This window comes from Schistocerca serialis, chromosome 4 (genome assembly GCF_023864345.2).
Source record: "Schistocerca serialis cubense isolate TAMUIC-IGC-003099 chromosome 4, iqSchSeri2.2, whole genome shotgun sequence".
Taxonomy (NCBI): domain Eukaryota; kingdom Metazoa; phylum Arthropoda; class Insecta; order Orthoptera; family Acrididae; genus Schistocerca; species Schistocerca serialis.
Genome location: NC_064641.1, coordinates 783,545,849 through 783,562,886, shown reverse-complemented (window position 1 = coordinate 783,562,886; position 17,038 = coordinate 783,545,849). Strand labels below are relative to the sequence as shown.

The window sequence follows — 17,038 nt, the reverse complement described above, 5'->3', positions numbered from 1 at the left end:
AAACAATGCAAGTACCAAAAACACGCAAAGAAATTAAGAATTAAACTATGTAACAAATGAGTGAGCTAGGAGTATACGACTTGCTGCTCAGCTGCTTATCCAACGGCGGCAGGGAGGACACTGACTGTGACCAACCGACACTGGCCGTTCAAAACAAAAACAGTAGACAAACGACTACGCGAATTTACACTATTCAGGTACTAAACCGCGATGCTACAACTCTCAAATACTATAATACGCCCGAAATTTATGAATTAAACAATGCAAGTACCAAAAACACGCAAAGAAATTAAGAATTAAACTATGTAACAAACGAGTGAGCTAGGAGTATACGACTTGCTGCTCAGCTGCTTATCCAACGGCGGCAGGGAGCACACTGACTGTGACCAACCGACACTGGCCGTTCAAAACAAAAACAGTAGACAAACGACTACTGCATCAGATAGTTACATGCTGATGCTTTGGTAGAATTCAATCTATACGTGGTGAACATAAACAGTTTAAAAAGTGACATCAACAGTCATAAATGATATGTCACAAGATTTTAATGGTGACGTTTAAGGAATTCAGGATTGAAAGATCACTGTATCACATTTCTGATTGATTTAATATTTTATTCTTCATGCAGTATATGTTAGTGCAGATTTGTACATACCTTCGTATTTCTCGTTCCTCTTCATTATCATCCATAGATTCTGCATCACTTCCGCTAATTGCATTATGAGAAGAAAAATAATATATTAGAAATGTTGAAGAGCAACTGACAAATTTCTAAAAAAGTAAAAAAAAACAGAACTAGTTACCTAATAATGTTCCTGCTTTTATTACTTTTTTCTATATCTGGCCCATTGTCCATATCACAGTTGTTCTCAACATTTGAAAAAGAGGCCAGCCTTTCAAGTTTTACATAACAGCCATTTCTCAGTTTTTCATCATTAAACTGAGCTAAATATTTCATATCAAACTTTTCTTGTTGACCATATTTATCTATCTTTGCACTATCCAAAGAACTCTCTGAGTCACTATCACTACAAGATGGAAGACCTCGAAGACCATGTTTCTTTTTCTTCAATGTATTTTTATCTGCAGGCACTTTTGAATTACTAGGATGATTCCTCAATGATAATCTTTTGCACTTCTTTCTTTTTTTCCTTTGTGCTTCTTCATCAGAATGGTTTGTGCTATCACTTTCTGAGTTGTCTTCAGAACTAACCTCTAGTAACTTTTCTTTTGATTTTAATGCAATACTTGAAAATTTATTTTCCTTGTCTGATTCTACAGCATCTACATGAGAATCACGCAGAGGACTACTCTGCAGCTTGGCATCAGTGTTCACAAACATATCAGGGCGACTGATGTTTTCCTCTACCTTAACAAGGATGCTTTCCATTGTGTCAATCAACTCAGTGCTTAACTGTTCCTGGACGTCATAACCCATAGTGTCAATTTTATCATTACTGGTCTTCTCCGTTTGCAATTCTACATCAAACAAATCAGGCTGGCAATTATCTATAGTACTGTCTTCATGGAGTTTCGTGTCAGCCTCTAAATCAAGCATTTCAGTTGACTCATCGGAATTCACACAGCAATCCATATTGTCTTTCTGATGAGCATTTGTGACGGCCTCTAAATCAAGTATTTCAGTAGCCATTTGTGAAATGGCACTTAAATTTTTCTCAAAAAGGTTTCCACGTTCATTTTCAACTGTAATAGCACTCTCATCCTCATATTTACTTTTCTGTTCATCACAGTCTGATTTCTGTGGTGATATTTTGTTGTCATTTGATTGCAAGACAGAATCATTTACAGTTTTTAATGCTGTTTCATCTGACTGACATACTACAGTGTTGTTTTGGTCTTCTTCTGCTTCCATTTTACCTTCTTTGCAAGGTGTGCTTGTACCCAGCAACATGTTTGGCATCAACGGAGAGCACTGTTCTCTATCAGATCCTTCGTGGTCACTGTGGACAGGTTTTGGACTGCCAATTTCCTTTTCTGAAAGTGTAGTTTTAGAGCAAGCTGAAGGTTTATCGACCAATATCTGGCAGTCAGCATTTACATGAAATTTTCTTGTCTTATCCTGAGCATGCTTGTTTCTGTTTTTAATCGCCAAGTCCTTCCTCCACTGACTGTACAAAGTTCTTGTATTAGTTTTAGCTTTCTCAAGATTTTTGACTGAAAGTTCTGCAAGCAGTTGTATTTTTTCTACAGTTTTATCTACATCTAACAGTTCTTTAAAATTTTTCTTATTTACTTTTCTCTTGAGTATTTTCTTTGCCTGATCCGATATAATTTCCCCAGTGCTTACAAAGTCTTTCAGCTGTTCAGCAAGCAATCTACAGATTTCTCTAGTGTTTTCTCTATCTAAGGCATAAGATTCTTGGGAAATGTCATTGTCCTCATCCGAAGATCTTCTCCCTCTTCCCACTTTTACGTTATTTTCGCAATCCGATTTGTCAGGTGTCTTACGTTTTCCTTTGTATTCATGGTTGTCTGTTTCACATATATCCTCACCTTCATTGTCAGATTTGGTACCAGTTTTTTTGTCATTTTCGGGAAATAATGTTCTTTTTTTATTTTCAGAAGAACACAGTAACTTCCTGGATGCTGTGGTGCTGTCATCTGATCCTGAATCAATGTCTATAACTTCTGTTGCATCTGTTTTAGTTCTCATATTATGAGGACGTATTGAAGTTTTCTGTAAAAAGAACAATAAATCAAACAAAAGATCAACATGCTTCAGTCAGTTCAAAACACTTAACATGAAATCGCATGAAACATCTTTGACTGAGGAGGGGAGGCAGGGACTACAGAGCCCAAATATTCATAGAGTAGCCATTTACTACCTCAAAATTCTAGATAGCAGAAGAGCACAATTATATGTATGCTAGAGGGAAAGGATCATCCAATGCCAAATAATTATGCCTGAATCTAAACATTTCTTGTAGTTATGAAATTTCTTGGAGAAATGAGAGCACCTAGTGCAATGAGTATTGTATCAAAATTCATAAAATCTTGTGCCATTTGAACTACTTAAATAGTGCACAAACTATCAAAGACATAGTTTAACTATTTAGTGAAGCAGCCAAAAGCTTTTATATCCTTAATGGTGTGCTTCTTGGCTACGTTCATTTTATACATAAAATGTAGACGACGACTTACTTGAATAACTGGAAGCACAACATTAATCAATCAAACTGAGAAATCCTTTTGTGTCTCATTGCAAAATTTTGAAAGTCTCAACTTAAGGAACTCATAAGGGCCAAGTATTGCACGTTGAAAGCTAAGGATGTGTAGAATTACATGTAAGATGCATAGGCAACTACAGACTCTTGAGGATGATTTCAGATGGAACCAATTCACACGGAATAAAGAGAGAGAGAGAGAGAGAGAGAGAGAGAGAGAGAGAACACTTCAACAACTGATCATCTTAAAAGTGGAATATTGTTACCCAATAAATGTTTAACAATAATTTATTAAAAAATTCTCATTTTTCCAATGTTCATCACAGTCTTTGTGTGTGTGTGTGTGTGTGTGTGTGTGTGTGTGTGTGTGTGTGTGTGTTTGTGAATTCATATCTAATTTCAATACCTGTGTTTGAATTTTTTGGAAAATTCTGTTATAGTTGCTCTTTTCATAATCATATTTTATCATTTACAAATATTATTTGTCAGATCTGGAACCATTTTAATATAAAATTCCCTATACAGAAGGTGTCATCCAGAGTTTCTTTCTTTTCTGGCTGGGCACTATGTCTTGACCAAGTCTTCATTTGCACAACTCTATTGCTATCTATCTATCGCTTGCACCTTTATACCGTGGTTGCGTAGGGGCGGTGTGGTTAGGTACGGATTTGGCAATGTTAATGTTAAGGGGTGGCCAGATGCCCTTGCTGCCACCACCCCGTAAACCCCCCCCCCCCCCCCCTTTCACGGGACAGAGTTAGTGTACCCCAGCTGTCTGTGTCTAGTGTAATAAATGGAATAGTGCAAATGTGGTAAGATGTCTGCAAGTCTGTAACTGAGGCGGGATTTGGGGACCAGCCCGGTATTCACTTAGGGGGATGTGGGAAACCGCCTAAAAACCACATCCAGGCTGGCCGGCACATCAGCCTCCGTTGTTAATCTGCCAGGCAGATTCGATCTGGGACCAGCGCGCCTACCCGAGTCCAGGAAGCAGTCCACTAGTGCTCTCAGCTAACCTGGTGGGTCCAATTCTTCATCTGCACAACAAAAACTATAACAGTTTTACAGAGTTATGCCTGCTGTAAACGAACCAAATTCCTTTAAACATTAAAGATATAATTGATGTAACACTATATTCGATTGTATAACCTCCGCTATATGGTAAGTAGCAATTATTCTTTTCATAACATTGTTATGTCTCATCCCGGATTTTCGACTGTTTAAGAATGCAATAGTGTATAGCAAGTGTCATTTTTTGTTTTAAATGAATATTGATTACACAATTTATTTTCATGGGGGCTACTCTTGGAAGAAGGTAGAGCTGGCAGAGGCTGCAAGTAAGATGGGGCTGGACGTTTTAGCTGTTAGTGACATTTGGGTAAGGGGTGAGAAAGAAGAAGTAGTGGGAGAATACAAGGTCTACTTTTCAGGAGTCAAAGCAGGAATAGCACAATGGGGTGTAGGGCTTTACATCAGGAAAGAAATGGAACCCAGCGTAGTTGCAATAAGGTATGTAAACGAACAACTGATGTGGATAGATTTGACAGTGTCTAGCAAGAAAATTAGGATTGTGTCAGTATATTCGCATTGTGAAGGGACTGGTCAAGATAAGATGGATAGTTTTTATGAGGCACTCAGTGATGTAGTTGTTAGAGTAAAGGACAAGGACAGTGTTCTGCTCATGGGTGATTTTAACGCCAGGATTGGAAATCAAACAGAAGGGTATGAAAAGGTTATGGGTAAATTTGGAGAGGATATGGAGGCCAACAGGAACGGGCAGCAACTCTTGGATTTCTGTGCCAGTATGGGCTTAGTAATCACAAACTCCTTTTTTAAACATAAGAACATTCACCGGTATACTTGGGAAAGCAGGGGAACCAGATCTGTCATTGACTATATAATAACAGATCAGGAATTCAGGAAGGCTGTGAGGGACACACGTGTATTCAGGGGATTCTTTGATGACACTGATCATTATTTAATCTGCAGTGAAATTGGGATTGCGAGGCCGAAAGTGCAGGAGGTCAGGTCCATACGTAGGAGGATAAGAGTGGAGAAACTTCAGGATAAGGAAATCAGGCACAAGTACATAACAGCGATCTCAGAAAGGTACCAGTTAGCTGAATGTAGTCAATTACAGTCACTGGAAAAGGAATGGACAAGGTACAGGGACACAGTACTAGAAGTGGCTAAAGAATGTCTTGGAACAGTAGTGTGTAAAAGTAGGAGGAAGCAAACAGCTTGGTGGAATGACACAGTCAAGGCAGCCTGTAAAAGGCAAAAGAAGGCGTATAAAAATGGCTACATACTAGAACTCAGGTAGACAGAGAAAGTTATGTTGAAGAAAGAAACAAAGCCAAACAAATAATTGCAGCATCCAAGAAGAAATCTTGGGAAGACTTTGGAAACAGGTTGGAGACATTGGGTCAAGCTGCTGGAAAACCATTCTGGAGTGTAATTAGCAGTCTTCGAAAGGGAGGTAAGAAGGAAATGACAAGTATTTTGGACAGGTCAGGAAAACTGCTGGTGAATCCTGTGGATGCCTTGGGCAGATGGAGGGAATATTTTGAAGAGTTGCTCAATGTAGGTGAAAATACGATCAGTAATGTTTCAGATTTCGAGGTAGAATGGGATAGGAATGATGATGGAAATAGGATCACGTTTGAGGAAGTGGAGAAAATGGTCAATAGATTGCAGTGCAATAAAGCAGCTGGGGTGGATGAAATTAAGTCAGAACTCATCAAGTACAGTGGAATGTCAGGTCTTAAATGGCTACACAGGATAATTGAAATGGCCTGGGAGTCGGGGCAGGTTCCATCAGACTGGACAAAAGCAGTAATCACACCAATCTTTAAACATGGAAACAGAAAAGATTGTAACAACTACAGAGGTATCTCTTTAATCAGCGCTGTGGGTAAAATCTTCTCAGGTATTGTTGAAAGGAAAGTGCGAGTATTAGTTGAGGAGCAATTGGATGAAAATCAGTGTGGGTTTAGGCCTCTTAGAGGTTGTCAGGACCAGATCTTTAGCTTACGACAAATAATGGAGAAGTGTTATGAGTGGAACAGGGAATTGTATCTATGCTTTATAGATCTAGAAAAGGCATATGACCGGGTTCCTAGGAGGAAGTTATTGTCTGTTCTACGAGATTATGGAATAGGAGGCAAACTTTTGCAAGCAATTAAAGGTCTTTACATGGATAGTCAGGCAGCAGTTAGAGTTGACGGTAAACTGAGTTCATGGTTCAGAGAAGTTTCAGGGGTAAGACAAGGCTGCAACCTGTCTCCACTGTTGTTCATATTATTTATGGATCATATGTTGAAAACAATAGACTGGCTGGGTGAGATTAAGATATGTGAACACAAAATAAGCAGTCTTGCATATGCGGATGACTTAGTTGTGATGGCAGATTCGATTGAAAGTTTGCAGAGTAATATTTCAGAGCTAGATCAGAAATGTAAGGACTATGGTATGAAGATTAGCATCTCCAAAACGAAAGTAATGTCAGTGGGAAAGAAATATAAACGGATTGAGTGCCAAATAGGAGGAACAAAGTTAGAACAGGTGGACGGTTTCAAGTACTTAGGATGCATATTCTCACAGGATGGCAACATAGTGAAAGAACTGGAAGCGAGGTGTAGCAAGGCTAATGCAGTGAGCGCTCAGCTACGATCTACTCTCTTCTGCAAGAAGGAAGTCAGTACCAAGACTAAGTTACCTGTGCACCGTTCAATCTTTCGACCAACTTTGTTGTATGGGAGCGAAAGCTGGGTGGATTCAGGTTACCTTATCAATAAGGTTGAGGTTACGGATATGAAAGTAGCTAGGATGATTGCAGGTACTAGTAGATGGGAACAATGGCAGGAGGGTGTCCACAATGAGGAAATCAAAGAAAAACTGGGAATGAACTCTATAGATGTAGCAGTCAGGGCAAACAGGGTTAGATGGTGGGGTCATGTTACACGCATGGGAGAAGCAAGGTTACCCAAGAGACTCATGGGTTCAGCAGTAGAGGGTAGGAGGAGTCGGGGCAGACCAAGGAGAAGGTACCTGGATTCGGTTAAGAATGATTTTGAAGTAATAGGTTTACATCAGAAGAGGCACCAATGTTAGCACTGAATAGGGGATCATGGAGGAATTTTCCAGACTGAACGCTGAAAGGCATAATCAGTCTTAAATGATGATGATGATTCTGTCTGGAAAGCATATGGTAGCAGGTGGCAGCTGTGGTGTATTACTTCACAGCTCTGACTGAAACTGCTTCAACTGGATGCTGTGCATGCACGCAAGCAAACATACACACATGAAGAAAGTTAAGGTTTAATGATGAAGACTTTATAAACAGAGAAAAAGGTCAAACTGAGGAAGGATAGGGAAGGAATTCAGCTGTGTTGTTTCCTAAAGATCCATTCCATCATTACCATTAGGAACCATTTCATTATTTTGATTGATTTAGGGAAGCAACAGACAGCCTAAATCTGGATGGCTGGTTGGGATTTTCAACTTGCTCCACCTAAATAAAGATCAAGGAGGCCACCTTCTCGAAGTCTGTGTATGTCTACATGACTACTCTGCAATTCACACTTACATACCTGGCAGAGAGTTCATCAAATCAATATGACACTACTTTTCTACCGTTCCATTCTCTAGTAGTGTGCAGGAAAAATGGTATTAAAATGATCATTTCTTCCTATGTAGGTGGGTATCAACAAAGTATTTTCACATTCTGAGCAGAACGTTAGAGATTGAAATTTCATGAAAAGACCTTGCAGCAATGAAAAATGTCTTTTCTTTAATAATTGACACAGCAACTCACACATCATATCTGTGACATTTTCTCACCTATTTTGCGATAATACATAAACAGCTGCCTTTCTTAAAAAAATTTTGATGTCCTCCGTCAACCCACTCCTTTAGCAGAGGGTGGACAAGCACAGTCTCTTTAGTAGACCTGTTGAATCTTCCAAGTGTTCTGCCAATAAAACACATTCTTTGGTTTGCCTTGTCCATAACATTATCTACATAATCGTTCCAATTCAACTATCCACAATTGTAGTCCCTAAGTATTTAGTTGAACAGACAACTTTTAGATTTGTGTGACTGATCATGTAACTGAAATTTAAGGGATCCCTTTTAATACTCATGTGGACGACCTCACATATTTCATTATTTAGTGTCTATTGCCACTTTTTGCACCCTACAGGTATATTGCATAAATCATTTAGCAATTGGTTTTGATCTTCTGATGGCTGCACTAAATGGTAAATGACAGCAACAGTTGCAAATAATTTAAGATGGCTGCTCAGACTGTCTCCTAAATTGTTTATATACATTATAAACAACAAATGGCCTGTAACACTTCCTTGAATACCCCAGATATCACTTCTGTTTCACGACTTTCTGTCAATTACTATGAACTGTGGTACTTCTCAGAGGAAATCATGAATTCAGTCACACAGCTGGGATGATACTTGAGGTATGCAACTTGATTATTATAAGCCATTTGTAAGGAATGGTATCAAAAGTCTTTTGGAAATCTAGAAATATTGAACCAATTTGAAATCCACCTTCAATAGCACTCATTGATCTGTAAAAATAAAGAGCTGGTTGTGGTTCACAATAACGATATTTTCTGAATCTGCGCTGACTGTGTGTTACCGGATTGTTTTCCTTTATGTAAATCATCATGTCTCAACACAGGAAATGTTCCACAACTGGACCACAAAATGACATTAGTGACATGGATCTATAATTCATTGGATTACACCTACTTCCTTTCTTGGGTACTGTGCAACTCTCCAGTGTTTCGGTATGGATTTTTCACTGAGCAAGCAATTGTTCATGACTGTTAAGTACAGAGCTATTACATCAGCATACTCTGAAAGAAATCAAAGTGGTGTGCTGTCTGGACTGGAGGATGCACCTTCTTTAAGTGATTTAAGCTGCTTTGCTACATCAAGGATACCTACTTCTAAGTTACTCACGTTGGCAGCAGTTCCTGATTCAAATTCTGGAATACTTACTTTGTCTTATTTGGTGATGGAATTACGGAAACTGCATTTAGTCACTCTGCTGTAGTGGCACTGTCACTGGTAACATTACCTTCGCCATCGCACATGAAGGTATTGATTGTGACTTGACACTGGTGTACTTCACTTATGACGAGACATTCTCAGGATTTCAAGACAGAGTTAAATTTTGTTTGTTAATCTCTGGGATTTTGTGTTCACACACACACACTCTCATGCTAACGAAACTGACACACACGATTGTAGTCTCTAGCTGCTGAGGCCACAATGCGAGCAGCTGCGCATGATGGGAGACGCAACCGTATGGTGGGGGTAACATGGAGGCAGGGGTGGGGAGGGGAGGGAGAGGGATAGCAGGCTAATGCTGGGGGATGGTAAAGTGCTGCTTGTGGGAGCATACAGGGATGAGGTGGGGAGAGAGTAGGGCAGCTAGGTGCAGTTAGGAGGTTAGATGGAGGTGGGGGTAATTATTGGGAAAAGAGGTAGGTAAAAAGACTGTGGGTGTGGTGTTGGAGTAGAGGACTGTGTAGTGCTAGAATGGAAACTGAAGCGCTAGAGGGAAAGGACAAAGAATAATGAAGGTTGAGGACACGAGGGGTATGGGAACATAGGATATATATTGCACGGAGATTTCCCACCTGCACAATTCAAAAAAGCTGGTGTTGGTGGGACGGATCCAGATGGCACAGGCTGTGAAGCAGTCACTGAAATGAAGACTGTCATGTTGGGCAGCATGATCAGTAATGGGGTGGTCCAGTTGTTTCCTGGCTATAGTTTGTCAGTGGCCATTCATGCACGCAGCCAGCTTGTTGCTTACCATGCCCACGTAGAATGCAGCACAGTGGTTGCAGCTTAGCTTGTAGTTCACATGGCTGGTTTCACAGGTAGTCCTGCCTTTGATGGGATAGGTGATACTTGTGACCAGACTGGAGTAGATGGTGGTGGGAAGAATTACCTACAAACAAATCCGGATTACGGCTAAGGGCACTAGCATGGCACCATTCTGTGCCTTCTAGAGGAATCCTTCCTAAACATCTAGAATTCTAAACCCCTCACCTGCTTCAGATTCACTGATGACATCTTCATGATCTGGATCGAGGGTGAGCACAACCTACCCACATTCCTCCAGAACATGAACACCTTCTCCCCCATTCGCTTGACCTGGTCCTACTCAACCCAACAAGGCACCTTCCTCAGTGTTGACCTTCACCTCAAAGATGACTACATCAGTAACTCAGTCCACATCAAATCTACAACCAGCAGAAATATCTCTACTTTGTCAGTTGCCACCCATTTCATGCCAATTTCGACAGCTGTCACCCATCCCATGCCAAGAAGTGAAATCATCATACAGCCTAGCCACCCATGGCCGTTGCATCGGCAGTGATGAGCAGTCCCTCTCGAGATACACCGAGGGTCTCACTGAGGCCTTCACAGACCTTAATTACCCTACCAACCTTGCATGAAAACAGATCTCCCATGCCTTTGTCTCCAGTCACCCACAACCTCACAAAGTCCACCTTCAGCTTTCCCCTCGTGACTTAGTATCACCCAGGTCTGTAGCAAGTGAATCACATTCTCTGCCAGGATTTAGACTACCTTTCGTTGTGCACTGAAATGAGGAACGTCCCTCCCACACCTCCCACAGTAGTATTCCACGGCCCTTCGAACCTACACAATATCCTTGGCCATCCCTACACAGCTCCTGCTCCCAACCTCTTGCCTCATGGCCCATATCCCTGTAATAGATCTAGATGCAAGACCTGTCCCATACATCCTCCCACCACCACCACCTACTCCAGTCCAGTCACAAGCGTCACCTATCCCATCAAAGGCACCACCTACTCCAATCTGGTCACAAGCATAACCTATCCCAAAAAAGGCAGAACAACCTGTGAAATCAGTCATATGATCTACAAGCTAAGCTAAAACCACTGTGGTGCATTCTATGTGGGCATGACAACTAACTAGCTGTCTGTCCGGATGAATGGCCACCAACAAACTGTGGCCAAAAAACAGCTGGACCACCCCATTGCTGAGCACACTGCCCAATGCGACAGTCTTCATTTCAATGACTGCTTCACAGCCTATACTATCTGGATCCTTCCCACCAACACCAGCTTTTCTGAGTTGCGCAGATGGGAACTGTCCCTGCAATATATTCTACATTCCAGAACACTCCCAGCCTTAATCTTTGTTAGTCTTTATTCTTACCCTCTAGTCCCTTCCCTCTTCCCATACCAGCACTCCGCAGTCTTCCATTCCATCAACACACCCACAATCTTTTTACTTCTCTCTTTTCTACTAGCTGCTCCCCCCACCCCCACCCCAATCTAACCTCCCATCTGCACCTAGCTGCCCTACCCTCTCTCCATCCCATCTCTGTATGTTCCCACAAGCTGCACTTTACCATCCCTTACTCCTAACTTGCTATCCTTTCCCCTCCCCATCCCAGCCTCCTCCCACCCCCACCACCTGGTTGCGTGTCCCATCACGTGCAGCTGCTCGCAGTGTAGCCTCAGCAGCCAGAGAGTGCGCAGTTATATACGTGTGTGTGTGTGTGTGTGTGTGTGTGTGTGTGTGTGTGTGTGCGCGCTATCTATCTCCGACGAAGGCCCTGTTGGCCAAAAGCTCAGAATGGCACATTGCTTCCTCACAGCATGGTAATGGAGTGATTCACAAGGAGTTTGTTGCTCATGTACAGAGTGTCACAGGTGACTTTCACGCTGGAGTGCTCTACTGCTTGAGAGACCGAGTTAACCACGTCTGCTCAGCGGTCAAGGACGATTGGATTCTCCACCACGGCAACGCGCCCGCTTACACGTCGTGCACCGCCGCCGAAGTTTTGGTCAAATTCAACGTGACAACACTGCCGCAGCCACCCTACAGCCCCAACTTGGCTCCAAGTGACTTTTTCCTCTTTCCCCGAATCAAGACAGGCCTAAAAGGGAAGCAATTTGACTCCATTAGTGCCATCCAGCAGTCTTCGACAAAAGTCCTTGACAGCATGACGCCTGAGGCCTTCCCAGAAGGGCTACGAACAGTGGAATACATGCTGGCAGTGCTGTGTTGATGCTGAAGGATCCTATTTTGAAGAATTTTTAGTCCGCTGCACTTAAATGTCCAATAAATTTCTAGTTCTGAGTTAAGTCTTGAAACTTTTGAATCACATGTAAGTTTGCCTTTGAATGCACCTGTTTATTTAATTGAAGCAGCCAACATATTTCTGCTGAGGAACAATTTCCAAACAGGGTTTCATATAAAACTATAGTCTGTACATTATAATTCTTAGTAATCCCATTTCAAAAAATTACTTTGGTTTAGACTCATAAAATGCTTTCGAATTCTCTATCACCGAACAAACCTATGTGGTATCTTACACATATCTGGCCTTGAATGGTTTGTGTGATCAATTTTCTGAGCTTTTTTCACCTGGATTAAGTTAGGGTATGTCGTCTCAAGTACAGATCAAATTACAGTCATCGTAATGAGCTGATGTCATGGTATGAAAGGGCAAATGAATTTTTAATATCAGGGTGCTAACACTGCTTTTCCACAGCCATCGTGCGATGTCCATGTTGAAGGCTCTTGCTAGGCATTACACACTGGCTGGGGATTACAGCTGAAATCATCAAGGAATGTCCTAACATGGCAAGAAGTGTGTCTATGACCCACACACAGCAAACCATATTTTTATCAAAATATAAGAAAGACAAGGCTGCAAAACTTCATGACTCACATATTTAAGGTGGTAAGATAGCATAAGGACCAACTTTAAGAGCTGCCAGTATTCTGTTTTTGAGCCCACATAAGATGATGACTATGAGAGACTCCAGCAGAACTCCCTCATGGGCAGCAACACTGTTCTATCTTCTATCCCCTGTTGCTGCAGCTAGGGTGAATACAATCATGAGGTTATGCATCACAGCAATCACATTACTTTGCATTGCGTCTAAACCTATAGCTTGTTGTTTCAAATTAATTTTTGCTGTACATGGATGAAATTTATATTTTCAGATAGCTCAAAGTAATTCATATGGCTCTGAGAACTATGGGACTTAACATCTGAGGTCATCAGTTCCCTAGAACTTAGAACTACTTAAACCTAACTAACCTAAGGACATCACACACATCCATGCCCAAGGCAGGATTCGAACCTGCGACCGTATCAGCAGCATGATTCCGGACTGAAGCACCTAGAACCGCTTGGCCACAACGGCCGGCTTTTCAGATAGCAATGTTAGTCCAGCCATTCCCAAAATTAAAGGACTGTTGCTTGGTATTACTAGGGATAGGAAAATTTTGAGTAAACGGTAACACAACAAATAATGCAGAACTGGTGAGTTTCACAAAATGTTACAAAATCTGGCACTTTCCTCATTTTCGTAGTAATATGTTTAAGATGTGAGAGTTCATTTTAGTGGGTACTGGTCTCTTCAGTTTAAGTTTCAGCACAGTACTGATAAGCTCAAGTTAGCACTTTTGTAGGCAAAATACAGATAAATCATTACAGATTTACTTTGGTAGTAAAGATTGCATAAATGATGATTAAGCATGTGATACTCTCATATTACAAAAACCAGCTGTTGGAAACTTTTTAATTAACTCCCTAATTGCAATGTACAATAAAATGTTACAAAATGAATTTCTATAAATGCATGTTATAATACCAATTATACAACAGAAACTAAAAATGAAAATTATTGGCACTGCTGCTGCATCAAGAGTTTTTGGTGGAAGAGATTGTTGTACTACATTTGTAGTGAGGCTAGCAGTACAAAATGTGGCAGAGTAAGCAGAGCTGCAAGACATAGTACACATTAATGCCGTCTTCAAATGTTGTGTGTAGATTAAATTGTGAATAAATAGAAGAATTACTTAATCAGATGTTGAAACTGATTTATGCAGAATAGCAAAAAATCCAGGTAATTAACGAATGCCTATAATCGACAATCATAGAAAACACCATCCAATAATGTAAGTACAATATATATTTCATTTGCATATACTGCAACAAACTTGTTATTTCGAGAAAATTGCTATCTCACTAAAAATCTGTATAAATTCAGTAGTAGACTACAAAGAGGCCGAAAGCATTACAAAAAGAGAAGTTGACCAACGTTCGTATATAAATTTTCCATATGCATGTGGAATTTTTAAGTTTTCAGTTAAATGCATAAATTACCTACCCACAGAAATATTTTTAGAGTGTCAAATATTGGAAATTTGATCAGACATATTGACTGAACATCGTTTGGACTCCTTGTTTGGGGGTGCATTGTCTACCAGTTCACACGAAATCAAATAGATACTTTTTTGTCAGAGGAAAGTGATGGAGATGTATTTTGAGTTGTCAAAAGTAAATGGAATCTCAACAATAAAAGCAGAAAGTTATTCTATATCTATTGCATGTAAGGAACCAGTTTGATGAAGACTGTTTAAATTCTGTAAACTATTTAAAATTAATTGAAAATAACTTAATGGTACTGTGGTAATTGGATGGTAGTGATTCATTTGGAGTGCTTGGGCCTGGTGAGAAAATTCGCAAATTTGACCTATCAAATAAATTTAAGAAAAGAGTTAATGAAGTACGTGAAACTATAATATGTTTGCTACTATCAAAAAGTTGCACTGTTTTAATTTGACAGTTGATTTAAGTGAGAGACTGGGCCTCAAACCAAGTAGCACTGTTCCTCATTTTCATTGTCTGAACTGTTATCTTTTTTTCATCATCTTTCCTGTTCATCTGTCAAAGTTATTTCTATCTAATAAGTTTCCTTTAATTTATGTCTATGGTCACAAACTTTTTGTTAACAGATTACTGGTTTCGGTCTATAATGACCGTCATCAGATCTGCAGCAAAAATGGGAAAACATAAATACACTCACAGATTGTCTACAGCTTAAAAACAATACATTGACCACAATGAAAAGTACTACTGACAAATATATGCAGTTGTGCGCTTTAAGGATGAAGAGGCATACCTGTTTTATAAAAAACAAAGTCTCAATGTACTGCAGCCATAGCCATAGCACATTTGACTATGCCACTATGGCTGCAGTACATTGAGACTTTGTTTTTTATAAAACAGGTATGCCTCTTCATCCTTAAAGCGCACAACTGCATATATTTGTCAGTAGTACTTTTCATTGTGGTCAATGTATTGTTTTTAAGCTGTAGACAATCTGTGAGTGTATTTATGTTTTCCCATTTTTACTGCAGATCTGATGATGGTCATTATAGACCGAAAGCGGTTATCTGTTAACAAAAAGTTTGTGACCATAGACGGGTTGTATATATGGGTCACTGCTTTATTCGCGACAATGTCGCAGCTTGTTATTTCTATCCATTCCTTTCATCCTTTGTCTGATTGGTAGTTATGGTAAGGAAATAAATTTTTATCATTTGGAGGTGACCTCATATTATTGAGACCTGAATACATTTTTGCTTATCGCATTAAACTTTTTTTTCAGTTTCTGGAACTGAAAATACATTATGTTTTCTTAACCATTATGTTTCTAGTTCAGTTGACATAATATTTGTACTATGATTTTGTTTTGGAGTAGATTGGCACTAAATCATGCTAACAATAATGCTGTGCTGGAAAAAATGGTATGTATGTCAAATTAGTTATTGGGAAAATGTGAAGTCAGATTTCTCGTTTCTACAGTCAGTGGTTAAAGATCAGCCATACTGAAGAACAGAAGTGTTGTTGATCTTTGTGTTGGAGATAATGAGCTACACGAGATAACGTATGTCATGTAGAAGAGTTTTCACTAATTATCTCATGCAGCCTTTAATTGTTAACCACTGGAAGAAGAAGAAGAATGTTTTGTGTAAAGTCAGATCACATAATGTTTTGAATATATTGAGGGGGAAGCAGTGTGGTACACTCTTGCCACAATCTCGATGAAGTAGTAATGATAAAAATTCACTAGTGATAAAATTGAAATACAGATATTTATTATGTTCATGATGGTGCACTTATGTAATTGAGTTGAAGTGTTGAGGATTATGATGATGTCATGCTTTGAAGCACTAGCAGTAGCCATGTTTTCAGGTTGAACTATGGGAAGTCAGGTCTGCCTATTATGCAAACAACTGTTTATAAATGCCCAAACATTTCAGCATCTTTGTGCGCTCATCAGTGGGTATTTTTATTGAGTTATGTAAAATGCAAACATTTTTAGGTAATAATTATTCTAACAAAATTAGGCTTACAAATAGTTTATGTCTGTTCAAGTTATTACCTTATTTTTCTACATCACTGGGTTCTATAGGAGCCGTTTTACATTACTGTATACCGGTAGCTTACCACATGCAACTAAATGATGTTATTGTGAGGTTGGTTACTGACCTAATGAATCTATCTATGAACATAAATTTGTTGCAAGAATATATTTTGCAACTATAGCTTATAGTTACTTACAGTCATTTTCGAAGCATCAGTCTTCATCTGCATGCTGCTCTGTCATGGAAATACATATAGATTTCCAACACCTATTTCTGAGGAACTCCATTTGTAAGTTATACTTTTTCAACATTTATGTTGTTGCTGTTTGTCTAGTGCTCGCTGATGTTTTCATATCAGTTTCACACCAAATTTGAACTTTGTTTAGTTTCTCTCTGCTTGTTTCTGTATGTGGAATCATCTTTCTGTTTAAATTTGTGGTATAGGGTATGGCTGGATTTTAGTATTTATAAATCTGTTTCTACTTTAGTAGGATGGTGGTTCTGGGCTATTAATTGGTCAGCAAATGTACTATGGGAGCTGTTACCTTTTAGAGGTCTGAGGTGCTCTGAATATCTCATTTTAAAGTTTCC

General features: G+C 39.7%; 1 protein-coding gene across 2 annotated transcripts in view; it reads right to left on the bottom strand.

Moving 5' to 3' along the window:
• LOC126473359 (transcriptional regulator ATRX homolog) overlaps positions 1 to 17,038 on the bottom strand; it is a 479,699-nt gene that overhangs the window by 373,680 nt on the left and 88,981 nt on the right. For both annotated transcript variants that reach the window (XM_050100365.1, XM_050100366.1), the window contains exons 8-9: positions 804 to 2,698; positions 656 to 709 (exon numbers count right to left, since the gene is read on the bottom strand). In XM_050100365.1, the coding sequence (XP_049956322.1) occupies positions 656 to 709; positions 804 to 2,698 (1,949 nt within the window). The remainder of the gene's footprint in view (positions 1 to 655; positions 710 to 803; positions 2,699 to 17,038) is intronic.